Source organism: Gymnogyps californianus, chromosome Z (genome assembly GCF_018139145.2).
Source record: "Gymnogyps californianus isolate 813 chromosome Z, ASM1813914v2, whole genome shotgun sequence".
Taxonomy (NCBI): domain Eukaryota; kingdom Metazoa; phylum Chordata; class Aves; order Accipitriformes; family Cathartidae; genus Gymnogyps; species Gymnogyps californianus.
The window spans coordinates 32,352,395-32,372,058 of record NC_059500.1 but is presented as its reverse complement, the minus strand read 5'-3'; the positions used below and the strand labels follow the sequence as shown (position 1 = coordinate 32,372,058).

Genomic DNA, 19,664 nt, shown 5'->3' with positions numbered 1-19,664 from the left:
GACCTTGAGGCCCAAAACGATGCACGGTTCAGAACAGATTTGCTGACTTGCGTATCTGCAGCCTGGTGTCTGGGCTACCAGGTTCAATGCTTCTAAAAGCTCAAAACACAGTTAGACAGATTTCCTGACAAGGGTATGACAGCCTAAAAAAAGTTCATAGCACTGGAAACAGTTCTTTTTGGATGTGTACTAGTCAAATTACTTGTAGGGTACTGATTAAAGTCTAGTTTGTAGCTTACTGTTCCCTTCCTCAGGAAGAAGGGATCAAAAATTTCCATCACATCATCAAGGTTCCTAGCCTCAGTGATATCCACTGCTAAGAAAGTTACAGGTTTAAAAACAATTATTTTCAGAATAAGGAAGCTTTGTTGTTGTTTGGAAGATCTACTATACTTCAGATGTTTTTACTTCCCCTATCATCTGTTGTCTATTATGCCAGCTTTCAAACTTTCAATCGGATATTTCCATACTTCTGTGGAATCTGGTATGTGAAAACTGCAAAAAGTAGATAACTACATGTCTACTCCCACAGAAAAAAAAAGTACACAAAGTAGCCCTCCTTGTCATCAGGAATAGCCAAAAGTAAGTTCTACCTTTAATATTTGAATTCTTACTGTCTTTCAACCAGGATTCATGCTAGCCACCTTACAATTTTTAGTATATTGCTCCATTACAATTAAGATAGTTGTGATATTTACAGAAAAAAAAGCCATCTGCAGAGCTTATACGGAGAGTCTTACACTTAAACAATGGTAGCATGCATGTCCCTAGTTCTGCCTGTGTATTCTTCCACTTTTCCCTTGCCAAGTGTTTTCATTATTTTGCAATCCTTCTGGAGTGCAAGATTTAGCACTTCCTGAAGAAATACACCCAGGATTAACACATGTGTATAGGGCTTCTGTTGGTTTCCGAGAATCAGCTTGCCAGACAGCTATCCTAGCATGCAGGTGCGACCCAGCTCCACCAGGAACTCTTCGGACAAGAGTCCAAAGCCGACTAAAGGCATGGGAGGTTTTCCACTGACTTCAGTGAACCACACTTTTTCATGCCCATTCCAAAACCAGTGAAGGTAGTGGAAAGATAGCAACTGACTTGAGTTCACTTCCAAACATGCGTTTTAGCACACAGCACAGAATGAACTGCCAGCAAATAAGAACAGGTGATGGCATTGAGGTTTTGGATTTTTTTCATTTATTTTTCAAAAGCAGTACCTGAGAGAAGGACTAGCGAGGCAAATCCACAGCCAAGGAGCAACAGTGCTGCCTTAAACTGGCAGAGCACTTCTACATGGCCACCTCCTCTATTCCTCCTGGAAGAGCAGGCTGATGTTCCCAACAGCTCTGCATGTACTTCAGTGCTGGGCTGACTTAAGATGTTAACCAAGTGTTATACGAGCCTTAGCATTTACACAAGCCTTGAGCTGCTGCACACCAAACTGCTGGGCACCTTTTCGCAGTGTTACTGCAACAAACAGGATGCTGGATTTAAGAGTGGAGAGTGAAGGAGGAAGAGAGCAGAGCTTTTCCCTCAGAACTGACCAACAATCGATTCATGGCTGTACACAATGCAAGTTCCACCTCTAGTCTTTTTCCTGCACCCCAAGCATGAAGGGTTGAGAGCACTCTGGGAAAGTGTTAACAACCTTGGCCTGGAGCCGGAAGAGGGTCTAGCCATCCATGTCTGAAAAAAGTAAAATGGCCTTAGAAGCCTACATCAAAGTCAGAAAGCACAAGAAAGACATTAAAATAAGCAAAGGAAAGAGTTAAAAGAATTTGTATTAAGTAATGTAAAACACAGAGGCAAAGAGAAAACATGAAGGGGAAGAAAATGAAGAAAAATGAAACACCAGGAAGTACCAATTACATGTTAAGGAAAAAAAATGGCATTTTTTTCTTTGAACACCCTTGAGGTAGCACAAGAAAATAAAGCATGTTCATACATGCAATGTAAGGAAAGAAAATGAATACTTAGCCCGGACTGATTTAAAACAATCAAACAAACAAAAAAAAAACCCCACACCAAAACCACCAAGATCCATTTTTAAAAGTAATTTTATCCAGAATGAACGGAAGGACTTTACCATGCAACTCCAAATGCAAGGTAACTGCATGGGATGATCTCACGTAAAAGGAAGGACACCTACAGTCATGCCAAGAGGCAAAAATTAACAGTGATTGATGTCATCAAAAATGGAAAAACAGTGGCGATGCTGCAAATCTCAATTTTGAGATTTCACATATCACGTCTACCTACAGACTACCTGCACAGGAAGAATAACAGGCTAGCAAGTAGTGTTATCCCTGCCAGCACCTATGGATCTAAAAGGCCACAGAATCTACCCTCAGTATACAACAGCATTCTCACATCCAAATGCAGAAATGACTAGTTGAAAGGAAAGCAGTAGAAATGACTGTCCACATGGTGACTCATCAACACAGCCATATCTAAATTACTACTGCTGCTGGTAATAATACATAAGTAAGTCTCATAGTGTCCCTGCATGGGGGGAAGAGAGACAGCATTTCCAGAGTGCCGAAAACACTTAAATGCCTGGTAAGGGATGTTGCCACCCTGAAAACTTTATTCAGAGTACAGACACAAAGGCTGGCACAATGAGTCTGTCAACAATACTGGAAGTTACTACCTCATCCAAAAGAGCATTCACAGTCTCCACTACACCGCAATGCAATGCAATTGTGAAAATGCAGCTTGATACACACTTGCATACCCTGAGATCATACACTGGGGAAAAATATACAATGAAAAGCCACCACAGAAGCAAAATGAAAATCCAGGTTTTCATGGATCCTCTGCAGCATACAACATGTTTCAGATACTTAAAAGAAGAAAAACTTGGGATCTTTTCAGAAGAAAAAAATAACTAAAGATTCTGATCTGGATACACAAATTTACTCAGAAATTAAATGATGGTTTAGTTATTTGTAGGTATTTTCAGAGCTATCAATGAACACGTACGCAACAGCAAAACACACTAGAACAAGACACCTAAACCAAACAACAACAGACTAGAAATATACCTGGACATGTCTAAGAAAGAGACACTGAGCAGCAGTTGAGAAACCAGAGGAAAAAGTACCTATTAAAGGAAAGAAATCAAACCATTGCTTCATCCTTTTAGGGTGAACAGAACTAGACACATCTAATACAAGCATTTGCATGACTGCACAATGAGGGATAGGGATAGAGGGAGAAACACTGTTCAGCAAAAGCAACTGTTTGAGTACACTGGAAAGTGACCTTATTGCATTTCCAAACTACTAATAATTGAATAGCTCAATGACCAGGAGGAGACAGTGGGAGATAAAAATGAAGACACCACACTTTCCTGGTACATCCACACAGAAACATCAACCAAAGTCAAAAGAGATCAGCATTTGTATGACAAATGAAACTGGGGAAGGGGATATTTGGCTCCTGAGATAAGAAAAAAACCAAAGAGAATGTATAAATAACAAAAAGTGCTTAAAATGGTTTAGGGGAAAAAAGGGAATGTAGAAACAATACAGGCCTAGGACATTATGGATCGGTGAGAAAATGACCTGAAGAGACTAAAAGAAAAATATTTGGAATGCTATTTAATTTTCTCTGAATTCATTCACATGAAGAGAAGATTTCTATGAATAATGACAGAAAAATTCCAAGGAATGAAGAAAAGCAGCAGAAAAATGGTTTCCTCTGGATACAAAGATATTTGTGAAACCAAATCAAGATGCAATACTATACCAAAAAATACCAACAAACAAAATATATGGCCGAAAGCATGGAAGATTGAACTAATAATAATTATTATTTTAAAAGGCATAAGATAAGTCTAAGAGTGGAACTTCTGAGATTTAGGAACATAATCCCTTCTGAAAGTCAATGGGACTCAAAGTTGCCAGCTCACTGAGTGGTAGGATAGCATATAGTCATGAATGGGAACAGCTTGAAAAGTGGGAAGGTGGCAAAGCAGGGTGTCATACAAAGATTGTCAAGACTACACACATTTGTTCACTTTATGCCATGCAGCACTGACCTGGAAGGAAGAATATGTGGGAGGGTGAAATGTTCTGGCAATAAATTAAGCTGAAGGGAGGGGAAGATAGAAGAGACTAAGATTCAGAGGGATGCAACAAAACATTCATGAAGCAGCTTAGGGAACCATACATTACAAGGAAGTCTTATTCATTGCATGTTTAAAAACGGAATATGAACCTACTCTGCTACCTAAATTCTGATTTCCACTGAAGAACCTTTACATTGCTAGGATGTTGTGAATGAGATGTAACAGAAACAAACTTTGTGTCCTTGTTTGCACACTCCAAAAGACAAAAGAAAAGAGTAATCACAGAGGAAAGAAAATACAGCCCTGGAATAAAATTGCCATTTAAAGGATTTACACCAAAAAAAACCTCAAAACCCAAAAACCTTGTTGGAGGCATTTATTTCAGCCTTATCTGTAAAGGCCACTTTTTGGATCATTTTGGACCAGCTTTTGTGAGAAAGATATTACATATATGTTTAAGACTCAGAAGAGGGCAACCAGAAAGATACATGGACTATGCAATCTTGTTTATTCAAAAGAGGTGAGAAACTATATTGATGTTTCTTTATAACTTTGAATTCCCTTTTGAGTTAAGTACAGACCTTTCTCTGAATGGAACTGAGACAGGATATATGCTATGCAGCTTCTTGTGCTAGTATCAAAATCATTTCAAAGGGACATAAATTTCATCTAAGAAAAATAAAATAATAAATAATTTTATTATCTGAATTCCTTTACACAGAGAGAGTCTCATACTGCTGCCTATTGAAGAATCTTGGAGTTTCACAGTTGAGATCAAGGAGAGAGTGGCTATAATACTCTGTATAAGATGATGCAAAGGAAAGCAGTAGGAATTGTATAAGATTTAGGAAGGAGTAAAGTAATTGATAAAATAAGTTGTACCATATTATTTCCATCAGAAGAGAAGGATCAGTCCAAGAGCTTTCCCATGCCCTCCTGTTTTTGATTATCCAACACTACCAGGAATTCCTATTAGCATTAGCTTTCAAGACAGGCACAACGTGGTCATGAACACTACCTGAATCATTACCCTGCTCTGCTAATGCTGTGATTTGGAAGGATCAGCTTTAGGGGTCAGGAAATACTTCATCATACAGCCATTTAATTTCTAGTTATCCCTTCTTTTCATCTGTCCTCCCCACAACAAAATTTTTTTCCCGGCTTCAACTCAATTTAACTTTTCTGCAGTTCTCTAGGTAACTTGGCCACTTACTAGTCACATTTAGGCTGCACACAACCCTCTCATTATAAACTAGGCTCTTTCAGTAGCTGCTCTACCACTTGCAACTTTTGCAACATCAGTGCCAAGCCACTACAGCTTTCTAACGCCACCAGTTGCTTTGCCCATTGCCATTTTCGCTTACAACACAGAGATGATGCATGGGGAGTGCATTGTGTTTCCCTTGCTCTGGCATTCATGTTATTTCACCTCTGTTTATCCATTGCCTTCTGTTTACAGAACGTTGCAGGCTGAGAATCTGCTGCCACTGGCTTGTCCCGGGTGAACAGTTCAAACTGTTGGTCATGTTTCAACCCTATATTCTTATCATTTGTTATTCAAGGAATAAAATTCCATTGTCTAAATACAGGGTGGCACTTAAAACCAAGACTTCCGCTACATGTCAAACATTGGGATCTCTATGCACTTACTGATTTCCATAAAATACATAAAATAAAAAGTTGCCTAGCTATTCCTTATTCAGTTGAGCTAAACTCAAACCTCATAAATGGAAGTGCACTTACAGAAGAGAGGAACACAAACAGATCTGGAAATAGCTTTAGCAAGATGCTGATTCAACCAATCTGCCAAAATCACTTACTGGCAACAGGTTCTTTTCTGAATTTACAAAGATTTCCTACTTCGATTGATTCTTCACTCAGACAATAATCTACCAAGCAAATTTTTTTTGCACCAGTAACCAAACCATCCTCGTGCTATTATGCTCCATGATTTTCTTCTCATTTTTAAGGGCAATTCATCAGATATCTTACAGGAGCACTCCACATTTCCTTCTCTATTGCTGTGGCCCTTTAAACATTTGCATTAATACCAACACACAGCCACAAACACACATGCTGCTGTTACCTAAATGCTCACTTGCCTCTAAGCTCGAAATGAAGAGGGGAAAGAAATCCAGCTTTATCAAGTGCTACATTTTTGCATTCTGCTTTAAAACTGGCCCTAAAATTACAGTGACAATATATGGGTACTGAGGATTCATTCTAATCATAGAGCTCAGGAACTTTAAGTTGTTCTGGAGACCTCCAGCATACACCTTGACATTATTATTATTGCCAACAGAAAGGCCTCATCTCTCTCATCAGCTCTGAGCTCAGATAACTTTGGGCAGTATTTTCAAGCATTGGTACCGAAATGTAGTAACAATGTCCCTTAAAGAAGACATAAAACCAGCTACTTAAACGTCAAACTTTGGGCCGTCAACTATGCTGATGACGACATATGTCCATTTCAACAGAGCTAAAATGAGCAAAGGCGTTTTACCTCTCCGTCAAGCACCAAATTCCTCTAGCAGGTTTTAGATCAACAGAAAGTAACTGGAGTCTCAGGGGACAGGGAGAATATCGGTTAGCTTACACAAGAAGCCTAATAACATGTGGGAACGATAGCCTGCAGAAATGCTCCTTTGCACAGCATTGATCAAGTCATACCATGTATCCCTTAACAGCAATAGCATCCTTTTTACTCTATATAGAGTGATCACAAATTCCAGGGACAGAAGTAGTACGTGACAGCTAAGAGAGCATCACCTACCACTTTGTCCCCTATCCTGAACATAAAAATCAGAGCCAAAAGAAAGCAAAAACCTCAGGGAAAAAACCAACAGGAGTTTAGATATGCTTCCTTCTTTCCCCTCTGGGTGCAAAAAGGTCCCTTCTGTCTGCCCAGAAGGGATCCAAAAGATGTTTCTTCCTTCATTTATTACTTGATCCACCCAAACAACACTCTGTCTTCTCTCTACCCTAGGCAAGTCTTTCTGTATCACAGCAATCCCGTCACAGCAGGCTGGCCAAATCCATACAAAGACTGACAGCAACCTTCTCCCAGCTGCATGAGTTCCTGTCTCCATCCTGTTGAATCTCAATTTTGCCTTTACCCATTCAGTTCAAGCACAAAAAGCTCAAGACCAGAAAAAAGCACAATGAACAGCAAGTTAACACCCCCCTGAGCAGAGCCAATGACAGAATAAACATCTCCCTCTGTTCCACTACCCACAAAACTGTTCTCAACACACTGTAGGAAAAGGCCAAAAGCCAAACAACCATACACCAGTGGAAGAGAGCTGCAGAGAACAAGGTCATCCCCAGTGCCCTAGGTCCTTGAAACAGTGAGGAGTTTGTTCAGTAAACTTGGAGGTGAACAAGCCCTGCACTTGTTCCACCAGTCCCTGCCAATCTGATGCAGGAGAAAAGTTCCCATCTGATCCAACATCTGATAATTAGTTTAACGCTGACCACAAGAAGTAAGACACACCAACAAGTGGCGGAGAGTTTTAACAAGCACTGGCAGGCAGTGTGGCCGCTGGCAGCACCTCTGGGAAGGAAAGACAGGCAAAGTCTGAGGGGAAAGCGGAAGCTTGCTCTAGGTTAGAGAAAGAAGGAACACAGCTGGGGAAAAAAAAGCAGCCTGCAAGGAAGAATGGTTAATCTGATACCCTAGAGTGAGCATGCAGCATCACTCCTATGGGGCACAAAAGCAGGGCAACAGGCAGAACAAGTAGACAGCTCTTTGCAGCCTGACTGTAACTACAAAAGCAGAGGCATCTTCCTTCTGCAGTATGCAGATCACCATCTTGCATCCTTAATGTGGATGCTATGCTTCCAACTCACCTTGCAATTAAAGCAGTTAGGTATTGAAGCTTTGCCTGAATTTGCCCTGTAGTCACTACTGGCTCTCTGCCTCCCCAGTCAAAACAGAGTCAGTCAAATAAAAGGGTCTCAAACTTCAAAAGAGTGAGGTCCAAACCCCTCCCCTCCCCCCCCGAACCCCAAACTAAATACAAAGAACAGGCTATTCCTCTCTGATACAAGGTTTCTGGGCGGTGAGGACTCCAGCCATTGTGGTTGTCCCCAAACAGCAGCAGCCATAAAACACTGAGACACAGTAGCAACAATGAGAGAGAAACAGCACCAAAGGTGAAGAGGACGGTCTTAGGAACTTTCTGCCCCGACGAAGGTTTGAAAAATATCCCTTATCAAGAGCAACAGTGCACACAAATAGAAATAAACAAGTCAGCCACAAACTATGGTATGGATAAAAAAAACCCAAAACAAACCAGGGGTAGTTTGTCTGAGCATATGGAAAGCTTGCCTCTCTTCTGAAAGGTGGAAGGAAGAGGGAGATGTATGGCTTTAGGGCTGAGTGGATCACTGTAACAATCCTGCCTCATTGGCACCAGCTGAGAGGATTTTGCTGAAAAGGCTCCTTGCTTCCCACTGTTCTCCTCTCCTCTGGTAGTACATGAAATTGCTTTACCAAACCTGCTAAAGGCCCTCTGCACCCCTCAGGATTTCATCTGTCAAGTGGCACAGAAGACACACATCCTGATTATGCATTATCCACTTTGAAAAAGTGTACAGAAATGGGAAGGGATTTACAGTTCTTAAACAACAGTCCCAGAAATAGGACTTCGTCAAGCAGTTTTGTACCCAGCCTAGCTCTGGCAGAGCAAGCGGATGTATTTATATTTCAGTCTCTAGATGAGGCAAAGTTCTTTTCCACTGGCAAAGGCTAAAGTTCAGAAAAAGCTGGAACAGGGCACTGGGTGTTTCACTTAGCAGTTTTCAATGCATTTGCTGCTGCAAGTAATTAAATTTAATGAAGATGTTGACATACCATGTACTGGGAAACTCAAAAAATCTTCCTAGTTCTGACCCTGCATGTCTTTTGTGATGTGTGCTGATATTAATGACAGATCCCATTTGGTTTGCACAACTGTGAAAAGCATGATTATTGAGCTTCAAGGGCACGCACAAAGTGTGCTGCTTTCTACATTTCAAGAACTGGTTACCACTATAAAGGAATGATCTTGTACAATAGCAGCATGACTGAGAAGACATTAGAAGCCACATCCAGGTCTGTCTAGTCTATCACTTGCACTTTACTCTTTTTATTTTGACAGTTCAATATTCTTAATCAGTAACATTAAAAAACTATTATTTTGAATTACTGCACATAGTCATGATACAAACAAATTTATGAGGCTCCAAATCTGCCAGCCATATGAATAAAGAGTAGTACTTTGCTCTACAATGCAGTTAGGCCAAAGGGGTTATTTTCACAAAATGAAGAGCTACTCAGAAAAGCAGTAGTACTAGCCAGAGCAATTTAGGGCAAGTATTTTACATGCTCCCAAGAAGCTTTTGCTGAGGGTAAAGTAATAACACAAAACCGCTCATCAGTCTCGAGTCATTCTGCTTTATGGGCTTTATGACAATAGGTTGCACTCATGGATTTCTCCAGTTTATAAGAGGAAGGCAGTCCACCACCTCCATAGCCCTTGAATACAAGCAAACATGCATAACACCAGTGCTTACACGAGCAGGGTCTGTCGCCATGTGTTTTCTCCTTAGCTAATGATCACTTCGCAGATAACACCTGTTGCTATTGTTCCTATTCCTGTTTTCTAGGTTTGTCACACAATTTTTGTGTCTCTGCCTTGCTTTCAACTCTTCCTTATTGAACGAGACGGTAGTCTTCTAATGTTATGCCTTGACAATGCAGATCGTGGGATTCCAGTGCCTTGCACTCAAGTCAACAGGAACAGAGCTGACCCTGCATGGTGCAACACTGGAAACCCTTATCTGTGACACATACTGCCCCACAGGATGACAGTATCATCAATAAATCCATACAACCCTTCTGGGGAGAGATTAACATAAGTTCTGATTCTCACAAAGACTGTGAAAGAACACGGAAACAGATCTTGTTAGGGGATTCACCCAGTCCTCCTAGCAGCTTGTAATGTTTCAATTTACACTGAATTTTTACTGTATAAGTTCTCAAAAGTGTTAAGCCACATTTCAGTGTAAAGGGCAAATAAGTAAGTAAATCCAAACAAACAAAATAGCCAACCACACAAATGCAAATAAGTAATCAAACACCACCATTCCTTTCTTGCAAGAGGAAAAATACCTGTAAACTTTAGGGAGAGCAAAAGAACATTTTACCACAATGGCAACCTTTTCATTTCAACAAGAGTTGAACACCACAAACCATTCAGTGCCCCTATGGTATGCAAAACTGAGAAAAGTCACGCTGGTGATCAACATCTGCTTTTTTTTGGTGGCTGTTTGTAAGAAAAACACTCGCAAAACAAAACCTCATCACCCCACCCCCAAAATGAGTACTCTACCTCTAGTTAGATTAGGATACAATGAAAACAGGTTCCTTACATATCAAAATATCACCCAACATGCAAAGAGAGGTAGGATACTGTTCTGGTTTTGGCTAGGACAGAGTTAATTTTCTTCCTAGTAGCCAGGATAGTGCTGTGTTTTGGATTTAGTAGGAAAATAATGTTGATAACACACTGATGGTTTTAGTTGTTGCTAAGTAGTGTTTATACTAAGTCAAGGATTTTTCAGCTTCTCATGACCAGCCAGCAAGAAGGCTGGAGGGGCACAAGAAGTTGGGAGGGGACACAGCCAGAACGGCTGACCCAAACTGGCCAAAGAGCTATTCCATACCATATGACATCATGCCCAGTGTATAAACTGGGGGGAGTTGGCTGGGAGGGGTGGATCGCGGCTTGGGAACTAACTGGGCATCAGTCAACAAGTGGTGAGCAACTGCATTGTGCACCACTTGCTTTGTATATTCTAACTCTTTTAGTATTACTATTGTCATATTATTATTATCATCATTATTGTTTTTCATTCCTTTCTGTCCTATTAAACTGTCTTTATCTCAACCCACGAGGTTTTTTTTTCCCCGATTCTCTCCCCCATCCCACTGGGGGGGGGGGGGGGGGGGGGGGGGGGGGGGGGGGAGCGAGCGAGCAGCTGCGTGGTGCTTAGTTGCCAGCTGGGGTTAAACCACAAGAGATACAAAAAGCAGCGTCTTCCAATGATGTCTCTGTAAGAAATCTGCCTCTGCTGACTCACTGAGACTGACACAATCACCTTCTTACACTACCGCCCTGAGAGAGGCATACAAGCACTAAAGTGCTTGTTATGCTTTCTAATGACAATGTAGTTACCAGGGATGGGCCTACCTAAAACGTTCAGCACCTACTCCACTTCAACTTCACTTCCATGAAAAGTATATCAAGCACCCAAAACATCTCCAGGATACACAGTTGAACATTTCAAATATGCTTGCTGCTACCAACACAGAACTAAAAGAGATGAGTCACAGAAATTTAAATATATTCACATCTTTTAATGAATGGATCAATCTGAAAGAACAAAAGAAATGTTCTAAGAAAAGCCCCTCAGGGAACAATTTCTGCAGCAAAAAAAAAGCATCAGCAGAAGTTTCACTGGGCTGTTGTCCCAGAACAGTTCTATTCAGACATGCACTCTGCTATTACAATTCAGTACCGTTTTCCCTTTTCTCCATTTTTACAGGGCTCAACAATTGGCAGGATGAGTTCCGCTAGCTCCTCAAATCTCCCCAAGTCATCCTGCTCCATTTCCTATTCCAACCACAATATTCATCCACGGACAAGAACAGACCCTTTCTGCAACCATTTCAATTATACTTGCTTGCTGCATACCTGCCAACCTACAAAACAAGTTCATAACAATGTGAGGCAACCTTTTGTCTGCCTTTCACCCCAGACCTAATTCAATTTTGCATCCCCAGTGAATTAACTTGATCACAGCCCGCATTGCGGGTTATTTATACACACTAACATAGGCAAAATCCAACTACGCTACACCATGTGAGCCCCACTTAATATTGGCTCCAGCTGGACATAACAGTGCCTGTCACAGACCTGCATTTCCTATTACTGGGACCAGTCTTTTATCTAGCCCTACATATCACCTGCAACTTGCAGGCCTAGGCCACAGAGACATTCATTTATTCCCTTCTAAAAAAAGAAAAATAAATGATGTCATAAGAGCAGCCATCATTAACTTGATTTGCAGCCAACTTCCTAATGTAAAAAAATTACTTAAAACAGGTTATTCCTTCCTCAAGCAATGCTGAAAATGTTAACACAATTATTATAACACCTGTACTCATCTGACTAGCTCCCCAGTGGGTGGCTTCTATTATTGTCAAAGTGACTTAACCATTAACCCTGTTTAAAGATGATCAAGCTAATTGCGACAAATTCTGCCTTGCTTTCAGGCTGCAATACAGATCTAGGTAACAGAGTCAAGCTCATGAAAACGCTTTTGTTAACAGAGTCATCATTTTATGTATTTTTAGGAAGAATTCCTAAAGGCTGTAAAATTATCTTCTACAGAGATCGGCACTCGAATTTTAACTTCACTAATCATGACTTTGAGCTCCTGGGATAAAAGTAATGGAACATTTTTTTTAAAAAGCAATAAAAAAGGAGCAGAATACATCACAAGATGTACTCTGCTTGTTGGATTAGTTTAAGCTAGCATTAGTAAAAATAAAAGCTCAGTTAGTAAGTCTTCATTGCACTGTTCCAGACAACCCTTTGACAAAAGGTAGTCTGAGAGCAGCTGGTCAAAATCTTTTGATAAGATTCTGATCCCAGAAGTGACTCGCTGAACCACAAAAATATTATTCATGTCTCTCTTTTTCTTCAATAAAGTATTTCTATGCTGATTACTTTTTTCTTTAAATTCCTTTCTGCCATTTTCTGAACTTATTTATCTTTCACTCTTTCTCATTTCACACTTTTTTCTGGTGAGAACGGAAAAAAGGGAAGATGGGAGACCAAAAATGCTACACGATTATCGCTGATAATATTTACCTCCCATCCTTAGTGTGCCAGTAACCCAAGCAAAACAGGAACAAGAAAAAACCCTAAAAACCTCTCAAACTTCTGGGAAAAAGGTATTTTTTCCCCCACTTCTAATATGCCCTCCATCCATCCCAGTTCCTTGAACATCTGCAGGTCTGAACCTTTTATTTATAGTCACCTACATTCTCCTCCTGTGTCAATGCAACTCATCCAGGAATTAAGATTTTTTTCCCAAAGACCAGCTCTTTTCTTAATTGGCGGGAAGTGACACCCAAAACATGCCTCATAAGCTACCACTTAAAAAGCCTGAACGCTTGCTGTGATACCACACAACACCTCTTCTATGAGTCTGCATTTTCTGTTAACAATGTCCCTTCCTCTGCTGCTTTCTAAATATCTTCTGCATACTCCTCCAGCACAAGGGAATTAACAGCTTTCAAAGAAAGCAAGGAAAAGAAAACAGTTCTCAGATTCTCCTTCCTGCAGATGCAGCTTAATATCTGAAGGTACTTTTGGTGTCCTCTGTAGCAAGGACAAGAACAGGTTCACATTTTAAGCTTAATCACGTGGTTTCACTGAAGTGCTCTACTAACAAGATAAACGGGTGTTTTTCAGGAGCATGGATGGAATTAGAAGATCCCTTTCCCACTGGCTATCAATAGAAACTCTGCCTTTGAAAATTTTCTACAATTTAAATCTCTGCTAAGAAGTAAAGCCAGCACTGACATATTCCAAAGTCAACTGGTGACAGGACAAGTTAATGTAGTATGAACTGGTGAGGATCTAAAGCAGGTCACTTCCTACAACACCATGTTTACTCTTGGTTTTGATGCAACTTCTGTTTTTTCTTAACGATCAAATGAAGCTGCTTTTTGGGCAAGCTGCCTGCTGTAATTTTTTTTGTAATAAAAATATTAAGTGGCACCTTAGACAATTAAATTCTTGCTCTGAGGCACCTCTTACCATTAGAGTCCTCCACTTCTTCAGCAGGAGTGTGGTTCTTGGAGGTGTGGTGGGCGTGTGAGGCTGCAAGGTTGACAATGCGGGGTCTTGGTAGTGTCAGTGCTTTCCCATGCACTTTCAAGGAGTGCTCTTTCAGCTGGCTGATTGTCATGGTGGAAAATGAGCAGGAGGAACATTTGTAGGCATGTTCACCTGGGTGAGCGAAATACAGGCAAGTCATCAGCTCACAAAAGAAACAAAATGGGGCCCCCATACTTCTCTTACTGAACTTGGCAGTAAAATTCCCATGGACTCTTCAGTGAAAGACTGATCCCAAAGAAAACAAGCTATGCATGTCTCCTTGTTGGAGCAGTCTGGAGTCTGTGGGTACAGACACTTGCTTTGGACCAAGGTATCGCTTTCTGACAACTGCAGATCGTTGTAAAGTGACCGATGCCAAAAACCAGAGACCAGACTCTTAGCATGCCTGTGTTGCATGGTATGAGAAGAAAACAGACTCTGGGATGAAAATGGAGTCACTTAACTATAGCACTTCCGAATTTCTTTGGGAGCACAGCAACTAGAAAGGGTGAAGTCATAACTGTTTCTGCATGCAGCACATCCAGCATCATTATTAATGAAGCAAGAAGGACACTACAAAATGCTAATAAAGGTCCCTCAAAAAAAAAGGGGGGGGGGGGGGAGGGCAGTAATTTACATTTGGGGAAGGTCGCATTTTCCTTATGAAAAACCTGCCATTAGGCAGGAGTAATCTTCATAGAACGGGTAACCAAGTCAAGGTTGGTTTACTACAAGAAGTGAACATGGCAATACCAAGAACAGTGCATATCTGTAAGGCTATGTGAAAGTGTGTTATGAAAAAGCACTAAAAGAATTGAAAGAACAGAAGTAATGAACAATAGTGAATTTAATTTTGAATACATTCCGAGCCACAGAGACAGCAAACAAGGGGAAACAAATCCTGAGACAAGATTTGTTTTGCATTAAGCATGGAGGCAATTGGAACACAAAGTGAAACTGTCCCAGCACAAACAATGTGATATTATACAGGTGCCAAGTTATTGTTTTGGAAGTGCCACTTCCATGTACAAGAGTAACACTGGCCACATATGAGTTGTACATAAAGTGCCAAAACTAATATAGGAGTGAAATATTCATGAATAGTAACAGAAGAACAAGAGTTCTGGTGATGAACGAAGCAGAACATGTTTTCCATCTCTCAACAAATTTACCAAACAAGGTTCTCAAACAGCATTGTTTCCAACACCGGAAATAAGTGAACCAAAAGAGAATGTGAAAACACATGTATTGCAGCAAGTCAGACTAAGCACACCTGAAAAGATTAGCAATCATCCTACATAAAAATAACTCCCGCCCCTCTCTTCCAGGAAAACTCTTCTAATCATGGGGACAAAATACAAACTCTTAAAAAGCCTCTTTTGGCACATCTGAAAAAGAACATCACTTAAGAGTCTGAAATGGTAAAACAAGAAATTGTCCCATGTTTTTTCAAATAGCATTCCTCACCCGCATATTATATCAGTTATATATTACCTTTTTACAAATAGAAAGAAAACATTTTTTGTACAGCACGTACAAGTTGCTCAATGGAACAGGATAATATACGGACAAAAGAAACACCAAGGTATAAGATACCAGTGAGATACAGATCTAGGCCTTCATGGTTTGTCAGCATAAGAGATTCCTGGATGACAGTAGGCACCAACCAACTGTTAACTTAAAAGCACCACAAGACATTAAAGCAAATAGAGGACGATTGCATATTAAGCAGTCTTGACACAACTAATAAGTATACCCACTATTCAGCCATAACAGTTCAGGTAGACATCAGCATAAAAGGATGTGTTTGATTGCAGAGGAAAGGCTACAGTTTGGCTTAACAGAAGCCTTCTGCACTTTTTTGACTGCTAGTTTTGCATTTCATAAAATGATTATATTAATACACATACAAATAAATCAATCTAAAAATTTATGTAGTGGGTCTCAACACCTGATATGTACTCAAAGCATTATGTTCCAGATTACATAGAAACTGAGCAGGGCCAATACTCTTGCCTTACAATCATCCATTTGTGCATGCAGCGCATCCAGTGTCATTACTAATGAAGCAAGGACACTAGAAAATGCTAACAAAGGTTCCTCAAAAAATATAAGCAAAAAAAAAAAAAGGAACAAGTGAAAAAGTTCAGATGAAAACAACAGACAGGCCTTTTAGAGATACTGTAAACTGTTCTGCTCCATGCTAAAGGAGATAGCGCATACTGGATGAAAAACAAATGCCAGAAACACGGACTGGTACCAACTGTTAGGCAAGAACGCATTTCATAGTCCACTGATTTTTGACCCATCCTCAGAAAATGAGGGAGACAGGCAGGCTGAGTAAAGACTTCAGGATTCAGAATTTTACTGAATTTTAAAGATCTCCAGGAGACTTCAGAAAAATTCAGGGGGCTTGAAGTTTCCACTTCTAAATAAACTGATGAGATGATTGACAAGAGACAAAAAAATGGTAACAAAAGAGAGGTTCAGAGAACCACTGTGTTATTGAAAAACTGGGGAGTCTGAGGAAAAGTCTTCATAACGTGTTTATTCAGTAGTATATATTTCTGAAGGATTGACTCAAAACACAACAAAGCAAAGCTCTGACTGAAAAACATAGAAGCAATTTTTCTGTGATGTGAATATCTGTTTGGTAGAAATGGACTGAGACAGAAACAGATCATAAGCCTTTGGAAACCTTATTACACAAGTCATTGTGCAAGCACTATCTAGACAACCATGAAATTGTGTTCTTGTATGATGCAAAACATGGTCCTTCAAGGAGTGTCCACTAATCAAGTTCAAGAGCATGAATTCATAATAAATAAATCAATGACTTACATGAAGAGGAGTGTGAAGTAAATATTAGTTGCATGCTAACTTTGGCTCTAAAAATCTGGCAGGTTCAAACAAGGTAACACAAAGCAGCCCAACTGTACAATAGCATAAAGAAAATGTTATTTTATGATTGGCGAAGATAAAGAACCATGTCACCTCCGTACAGGATGTGGGACTCTGTAAACTGGAACTGCTGCATACAGTCGGATTTCCTAGAAAGGACAGAATGCCATGGTCCCATACAACAGGAGGTTGGCAAAAGTTAAGCTAATCCACAATACCCATCCAAGTACAGAAAAGGGTCCTGGCACAAGCTCTCTGAAATCCAAAATCAATACAGGAAACGAAGCACAAGTGACCATCAATCCCTCCTCCATTTTTGTAGATGAAAAGTGCCTTTGGATCAATGGTGACAATCACCTTTTTTTTTTTTTTTTTTTTTTTAATCAGCAGACAGCTATAAATTCCTCCTGCCTTTTCTCCCCATGTTCCCATATTCCTCCTCCACCTCAACCTGAGTATATGACATAGTGTAAACAAATAAGAAAGGAACATACTTCTAGCACTTTTGTCATCTGTTCCAGGAGTCTCTACTTTCAAGTTTAACAACTGGACTAGTTTGCAGTTTTTTAGACTGGTCAATATTCTGTTATTTGCATCAGAGTGCATGTTTGGACTGTGGATTGAGGGTTGATTTTTTGTCCTTCTAACCACAAAGATGCAACTGTAACCAATTAAGAGAGTGGTTTTTGACTCAAATCTTCTGATAACCTTTCAATGCATGATGCGTGATGGTGCCACGAGTCTAGGGCCAAGGAATAAAGATGAGGAAATTCTGAGTCTCGCACTTTTTAATAATCAAAGGTGCAACACTTTGATGTGACCTATCCTGTACGACACATCACCTTTCCAATTCCTGTTCATCACATGCATGTCTGTTTGCTTGCTTGTATGGATTCCGTACTGCAATACAGAGATTTGCAAGACAAATTTCCATGTATGATAATGGAATTGTGCCATTCTCAGTCTGCTGCACACAGACCCAACTCCCAAAGTTCACGGTGTTTGGTTTTAACATGAAAGCCAACATAAGACTCTACCAAAACCAAAGTCCAATCCACAGTCCTTTTCCCAGAGTCACCTAAAGCACAAACACAAATACAAACATAGTAGAGCAAAACTCACTACCAATCTGTTAAGACAGCGATAGTGTAAGTGGACTGATTAAATTCTCTTGGAAACAAGCAGAAATAATAAGAAAAAAAATCATGCATATAAAAGAAAATAGAAGAAAAGGAAGACGTTCTTGAATAACTCATCACTGTTTTAAATTCTTGTCCTTCCAAAAACATTATCCAAGTTCCCACTGATTCCAACAGGTGCGTAAGCTGGCCAATCCTGACTTGCCTTTGAAAAATCTTACCCAAATTTGGTGACAAAACACGTGGTTCAAACCAGCATCTCTGATCAGCAACAAGAATACATGGGCCATTTCAGCTGCTGCACTGCAAAACTGAGAGAGAAAACTTACCAGCATGAGCCTTGAGTATATGGGTTTTCAGGCGGCTATTATACGAGGACTTGAATGGGCACAGTTTGCAACGGAAAGGCTTATGGTGTCCATGATGGGTCTGCATATGACGATCCAGACTTGAAAAGAGAAAGACAGAAAAGGGAAACACAAAATAATAAATCATTTCAACTATTCCTTCAGATCCAAAGCAAAACACTTCACAGCAATAATAAAATAAGAGGCAGGCCAGGCTCAACTATCCTTTCTCATACTCTCTCTTAAAACTCAATAGGTCTGCTTAAAGAATAAAGTAGAATCTAATCTGAGGAAAAGGAACAGAGCTGACACGAATTCTCTTATCCAGAAAGCAAGCCACTTAAATAAACTTATAGGGCAAGTTTAGTATAAATTACATTATACCCAATCCAGACTTAAAGGACCAGTTGAAGAAACAAGAAACAGAGAAGAACAGTAAAATTATCATTACAGAATTTTTCTGCTGGCAAACATTTTTGTGAAAATATGCCCCCTTTTGTCCTGTTGATGAAGGGGCCCGGGGGGTGGGGGTAGTATTTTTGACCAGCTTTACTGAGGAAGCCGCCTTTTCGTTACAGCAGCAAAAGCAGATTAGAGATCCTGCTCCGGGGAGGGTGCCAGCAGGCTGCAGTTGATGAGTTCCAGGATTAAAAGGCAGCAGAGTTTCAGAAGTAACAGTGTGGGAGATTCTGCATGAAGCTGAACAAGAGAAGAAGGGGTGGCAAAGACCAGCCTCTACTTTCTTCAGAGAAACTGGAAGCTACCGACAGCCTGAATACTGGGGGGTGATCAGAATCTGCTCTCTCTCCACAGTTTCTCGTAACAGCTCAGTTAAGTTTAGAAGGGAAAAAAGGATGTTTTCCACATTTTCTAACAGAAGATCAAATTCATTCTATCTGAGTGAGTCCTGCAGAGCTCTGCAGTTCCTACACTGTGGCTGACAGCCATGAATTCACAGTTTCCAGGTGGCAGGCAGGTAGTCAGCTCGAGTTGTAAACATTTCCAGTACAGCCTCTCTACAACACATTCATGCTTTGTGATCTAGTCTTAGTTTGAGTCATCTTATGCATGGTGATGGAACAACAACAGGGCAGATACAGCACACTGGAGGAGTGGCAATTTGCCAAAACTACCCCCCAGCTGCCACCTTAATTCTAGATGTATTTCAGGCGTATTTCCTTTTATTTTTCCTAAATTGTCCTGTTCTTTTTTTACTGAATACCAACACGTAGATCAAGTGGCAGTTGTTCCAGCCCTCTTACACTACACAAGATTG

General features: G+C 40.3%; 1 protein-coding gene across 4 annotated transcripts in view; it reads right to left on the bottom strand.

Annotated features, from left to right (window-relative positions):
- ZNF462 (zinc finger protein 462) overlaps nt 1–19,664 on the bottom strand; it is a 52,563-nt gene that overhangs the window by 21,667 nt on the left and 11,232 nt on the right. For 3 of the 4 annotated variants that reach the window (XM_050912854.1, XM_050912855.1, XM_050912857.1), the window contains exons 5-6: nt 18,371–18,489; nt 13,942–14,133 (exon numbers count right to left, since the gene is read on the bottom strand). In XM_050912854.1, the coding sequence (XP_050768811.1) occupies nt 13,942–14,133; nt 18,371–18,489 (311 nt within the window). The remainder of the gene's footprint in view (nt 1–13,941; nt 14,134–18,370; nt 18,490–19,664) is intronic. The other variant, XM_050912856.1, reaches the window with a different exon arrangement.